The sequence below is a fragment of the Ipomoea nil genome, unplaced genomic scaffold (assembly GCF_001879475.1).
Source record: "Ipomoea nil cultivar Tokyo-kokei standard unplaced genomic scaffold, Asagao_1.1 scaffold2782, whole genome shotgun sequence".
Classification (NCBI taxonomy): Eukaryota; Viridiplantae; Streptophyta; class Magnoliopsida; order Solanales; family Convolvulaceae; genus Ipomoea; species Ipomoea nil.
This window is the reverse complement of record NW_017619210.1, coordinates 489061-494797: the sequence shown is the minus strand read 5'-3', so window position 1 is coordinate 494797 and position 5737 is coordinate 489061. Positions and strand designations below refer to the sequence as shown.

General features: G+C 33.6%; 1 protein-coding gene across 3 annotated transcripts; it reads left to right on the top strand.

The window, feature by feature from the left end:
• Positions 1-1477: 1477 nt before the first annotated feature.
• On the top strand, positions 1478-5032 carry LOC109157470. 3 transcript variants are annotated; one of them, XR_002050236.1, is made up of 5 exons: positions 1478-1775; positions 2113-2854; positions 3317-3401; positions 4379-4689; positions 4834-5032. XR_002050236.1 is itself a non-coding variant. In XM_019305373.1 (4 exons), exons 1-2 carry the CDS (start codon positions 1634-1636, stop codon positions 2565-2567), a joined length of 597 nt encoding a protein of 198 aa, XP_019160918.1. In that variant the 5' UTR covers positions 1487-1633; the 3' UTR covers positions 2568-2854; positions 3317-3401; positions 4446-4653. The 3 variants fall into 3 exon arrangements, 1 of the variants encoding a protein (XP_019160918.1); XM_019305373.1 differs by lacking the exon at positions 4834-5032 and having other exon boundaries at positions 1487-1775; positions 4446-4653; XR_002050237.1 differs by lacking the exons at positions 2113-2854; positions 4834-5032 and having other exon boundaries at positions 1495-1775; positions 4379-4656.
• The last annotated feature ends 705 nt before the right edge of the window (positions 5033-5737 follow it).

Below are 5737 nucleotides of genomic sequence, written 5' to 3'. Positions count from 1 at the left end.
TATGGTGGTGATGTGGTGGAAATTATGGTGACATGGTGGTGGGGGGGGGGGGGTGCTGTGGTGGTGTAAATAATATTCCGAAAATTATGTTGAAAAAAATGATAGCGAAGATAAATATGAAAAAAATAAAGATTTCAAAAAATGTACGTCTATCGACTAAAAATCTATGAAGACATTTCATGTTAAATTGAGTTTTTTATTTTATTTTATTGAAAATAATGAATATTTTCATTAAATACCTAAACACGAAAAATTTCAGAAAAGACTTCCAGAAACCATTTTTTTTGAGTTTCTAATCAGACCCTAAATGAAAATAATATTAGAAAATAATCAATTTAAATTTTGATACAAGAGAAACAAAGAGCTTTAATAAATGTAATTATAATTATAAACCATTATGTTTTAATTGAAAAATTATAAAAATATTCCGTATCATGTAATTATATTAAATTGAAAATGTTATAAAATATTTTAAAAAAATTTTACATGTAAAGCATTATAAATTAGATTAGAAGGCATGATAATATTTTTTTGCAAATAAAATAATAAATTTATTATCAATATTTATAAAAATAGCACATTCCTTATTCCTTGCCATAAAATAGTAGATATATTCAGTTTTCGTAGAATTTTGTAATGAAAGTCATTCATAAATTGTGACCGAAAGGCCCCACAGGAATGCGAATCTTATTATCTGACATAAGGATTGGGCCATTGGGGTCCACAATTTTTTATTTTTATTTTTCTTTTAGAAGACCACAAGATGTCAGCTCCTATGGTACTTAGATTAATTCTCTTATTTTCAAAAAGATTAATTCTCTTTTGTACGGAGTTGGCGAAGTGTTGGTTATATTAATTTTTCATATATAATAAGGGTTTTGAACTTTCGACATCTCTTAAGGAATGAAAGTGTACGGGCTACTAATTCTAACAGCTAGTTTGAGGTTCACTTCCTATTTCTTTCATTGAATTAATTTTATTTTTGGTCATAGATTTATATGTAACAATTCACTTTTAGTCCTTTTTTATTAGAAAATCATCATTTGGTCCTATTATTATTGTGACATGATCATTTTTAGTTCCCATTAAAAAATGATTGAAATGTCGTTAAATACAAAGACATTTCAATCTTTTGTGTTCAAAATAAGTTGAACTGCTATATTTTTTATATTTATTTTTTGAATATATCAATAATTGAAAACTTAAATGTCTTTTTATTTAACCATATTTAAAATATTTTGTTGATTAAAAGAACAAAAGTGATAATGCAACAATAATAATATGACCAAAAGTGGACATTCTAATAAAAAAGGAACTTAAAGTGGACTGCCACATATATATATATATATATATATATATATATATGACCAAAAATGGAATTAACTCTCTTTCATTCTATATTTCTATCTATACCTTACCCGACCCGTAAAATGAAGCCCGCATTCGTTGAGAGTCCAGTTCAAGGGATTCTATAAATACGCTGTGAAGCGAACCACACATAGGCTTGAAGAAGCCACTGAAGAAAAAGCATATTCAGACTTCAGAGCCTTTTTCTTCTTCAAATTCTTCTTTCTGAGTTCTCTTTTGTGTCTTCTAGAAATCGGATCAGTTTCTACAAAAAAATCTGTAAACGATGGTCGGTCCTTCTCCCACCAACATCAAATTCCTCTGTAGCTATGGCGGAAAGATTCTCCCTCGCCATCCTGACGGCAAGCTCCGTTACTATGGCGGCGAGACCCGTGTACTTTCCGTCGAGCGCTCCATTTCTTTTGCCGGTAAAACCCTTCATTTCATTCGTTAGTTCAATCCTTTGGTTCATGTTATTTGTCGCTTCGTTGGTTTTCTTCCATCCGATTAAGCGTTTTAAAGTAGTTTTGAGAATTTGAACTTTTTTTTATTTTCCTGCAATTTTTGGATGTATTGTAATTTGGATTGGTTGGGGTCTGATTAAATTCTAGGGTAGGTTGATTTTACTGTTCTTGATGAGTGATTTTGCGTTTTTAATTACGCCCGCCATCTGTTTGTGTAAATGTCTCATTCACGCCTAAATATGCTAGTACTAGTAAAATTCTTGAGAGTGAATTGGGTTTGTCGTGATGTGTGTGGTTACAGAGCTGTTGGCGAAGCTCGGAAAGATGTTTGGAGCTGGGGTTAGTCTGAGGTGTCAACTGCCAACTGAAGATTTAGATGCACTGGTGTCAATCACCTGTGATGAGGATCTAATCAATCTTATTGAGGAATATGATCGATTAGAGTCTCCACCATGCTCTTTCAAGATAAGGGCCTTTCTTTCACCACCCAAATCCAACAAAAGAGCCTCTCCTTCGCCTTCATTTGGTTCTTTGTCTACCACCAATGATGCTTTATCACCAAAGTCCTACTCTGCTTCGAGGTACTTTGGATCATCTAGTACTAAGAGGTGTGCCTGTCAGATGTCAATGCCCCCTATGGTGTTTCCCCCTTGCCATAAGAAAGCTGCTGCAAAGCTTCCTCAGTATGCCTACCACCATGGTCCTGGAAACACTGGCCATATTTATTTGATCCACCATGGCAACCACTGGCAATAATGGAAGCTTGTGGAGAAAGGAGGCAAAATGATATTGAAGTATATATACTACAGAGTACTAAATTAAATCATACGAATCAAAGAAATTTGGAGCACAAAATCCAAAAAAAAAAAGAAAAAGAAAGCTCAAAAGAAGGATGAAATGATGATAATGATATATATGATGTAAGAAGTGCATGTAAATCTTTAAGAAGGGATTGGTTTTTTTTTTGTTAATCCATCCTCCAGCAATTAATGGAAATATCAAATATGAGTCCAACTTGATTTTGGGATCTCCCAAGTGTAATGGTGAGTGATTGCTCATCTGTTAGTGTGAGGCACACCTTTTATTTTCTTGCCAGGCATTCCTTTCATTTTTTCTTGGAAGCTGATTAAATATAGCTACCAAAACTATCCATGTTGTTTCTGTAATCCTCTTAGCTATGGCTTATTTCTTGCCATATCCATTATATTTGACTTGTCAAATCTCTTGACTTCTTTTGTGTTTCCCTCTCCTCATCGCATGACTTTTTTGAGTGTCATGCATATTTTAATCAATCCTTAGTCCTCCATCATAGGTTTTGTTCTTTTTCAAGCTTTTGCTTATATGATCTTTCTCGCCTCCCTACCCCTCACCCATCACTTTTTTTGGTGTCTAAGCCAGACATTAGCTTACATGCTTTAGTTTATGCTTGTATGTTCATTTCCATGAATTGCAACATGTTTAACTGTTTATTTTCTTTGGTCTAATTGTTTGTTTATGAATTGCAGCCACTTGAAAGTTTTGACGTTCACTTTGGTACGTACAACAATGAAAATCAGTATTATGTCAAGCTCTTCACGATACAGGAGGATGGTATTAAAATTCTTTCTACCTTTTTAAACAGATTTCTGTAATATTGTTTATATCTAGGGTCCAAAGGTTTTGCATTTGAATTTCCACGGGTTTGAGGCCAAAATGGCCGATGCATTATAAATAACGATTAAACCCTTGAATCTGAAATATGTAATAGAATAAACCCTGCCTTCATACTCGTCATCGTTTGATAAAATCACTGCTACTTCTTTCCCCTTGAGCAGGTGGTGAAGGCATTTTGTGGATAAAAACCTAGATTGATAGTTTTACAAAATTGTGAACACCAAGGAAATTTAGGTGACTTATTGATTTAAAATAGTTATTGGCTCCACTTGATATATAGGGATTAGTATGGAATTGAATTCTGACTTCAGTCTATATTCCCATTCTTGTTCCCCCACAAAATCCCAATTCATTAAGAATTGTCATTACAGTTCATACCAATTCTCTTTTTTTTTTTTTTTTTTTTTTTTTTTTTTTTAAGGGGTTGGGGGTGATGAGGGAAACCCGCAGCCGCTACTCGAGAGTGTGCACGGGGTAAACCTGGTTACCTGGCTTTGTCACCCTAGTCACCACTCACCACCACAAGGAGGTAAACCTGGGAGGTAAACCAACCTAGGTTGTCCATAGTTGACTGGCTCAAACCAAGATGGCTGAGATTCGAACTCGTGACCTTGTGGTTACAAGTTAGCCATCTTGGCTGGGGTTACCCCACCAACTCCCTTTTTATTTGCACTAAATGGATGTTATAGTGATTTCTACATAAGAATCAAAATATATTTTGATTGGATCAAATTCCCTTTTCACATTCTTTCCATGTGTAATCTGCATGCCAAAATGGATCCCATTTTCCTTGAATCACCTTGGAAATGAATAATGATATCCGCTTGGCTCTATTTTGTCTAAGTGTGCCTCATTTCTGCAATGATATTTGTTATTTCTGATATTGAAATAACCTGGTAATATTCATTGGCCAGCTAAAGTGATAGTGGTGTTCATTTGATGCCCTGGTTCTATCAACTACAACTACAACTACAACTACAGGAGGGAAGAAGAGCTGTAATGTAATGCCAGAGAGCTAATTGGAATTATTGGACGTGGCCGTTACAGGAATATGAAAAATGGAGCTTTTCCCCCCCTTATATATTACCCTTTATTTGAGCTTATGGGACCATGACAGCTAGTGCTTGAAGGGACAAATTATTTCAATTGCAAATTTAGTCAAAATATAATTTAAAAAACAATTATAAAAGGAGAGAAAATACCTGGAAATTGGAAAAGAAAAGAGGTTCCATGTTGGTTAGGATGTGGAGGAAATGGGGCCCCATAGTCACATCCTAAATTATTTCAATTGCAAATTTAGTAAAAATAATTTAAAAAAAAAACAATTATAACAGGAGAGGAAATGGCTGGAAATTGGAAAAGAAAAGAGGTTCCCTGTTGGTTAGGATGTGGATGAAAAGGGGCCCATAGCTTAATATAGGGTGACTATTGACTCGGATTTTGCCACTCACGTAGCGTTCAAGATGTAGGCAGAATGAGATGTATCAAATGAGGATACCTAAAAGGCTAAAAGTGTAGTACTCAAAAGATGAGGGTACTTAAAAATAATTATGGAGTAATGTTCTAAATTAGTCAGACATTATTATTGTTATTATTATTATTATTATTATATTATTATTATTATTATTATTATTATTATTATTAGTAGAGTATGTTACACTTTTTGTCTTTAAGTTATATATATGGTAATATGATGATAATTGTAAGATTTGCTTTTACTATAATTGATGTTGCAAATGTTGTCATTTTTCTAACATGTCATGTTCACTTCTCGTTTGGTAGCTATAATTGATGTTGTAAATTTTTTTCCTAATGTTTTCTTAGAAAAAGGACAAAATTTGTAAGGTTAGTTATTATAGGCTTATAGCTTAGGAACGAGAAATGAGCATGACTAACAAATAGGGATGGATTCTAAAACTATTCTATAAATTAGGGATGAGAAATGCATTTTTTCCTTATTATTATTATATGGTGAGCTAAGGTATTTATATAAAAAAAAAAAATAAAAATGGTTGAGGGATGGCATTGTCACCATTGGTTGATATTTTTCTCCTCCTAAGAAAAGTATTTATCCCATTAACGCAATTCATATATTCTCTGAATTTGGATGGCCGTCTGCATCATGCAACCGACAAATTATATCGTGGATTAGGTCCACCGTGCAATATTTTGATTCAAAATGATGTCTTTTTATATTGATTAGTATATCAGGATAGTTATGCTGTGCATCCGTATGCATCATGCATGGTGCATACGGATGCAAAAACGATGTC

Bases quoted from the DNA above. Each gene is read 5' to 3' on its own strand.
- LOC109157470 (XM_019305373.1), top strand. From the start codon at position 1,634: ATGGTCGGTCCTTCTCCCACCAACATCAAATTCCTCTGTAGCTATGGC. The intron at 1,776-2,112 runs GTAAAACCCTTC...GTGTGGTTACAG, and splicing joins GCGCTCCATTTCTTTTGCCG to AGCTGTTGGCGAAGCTCGGA.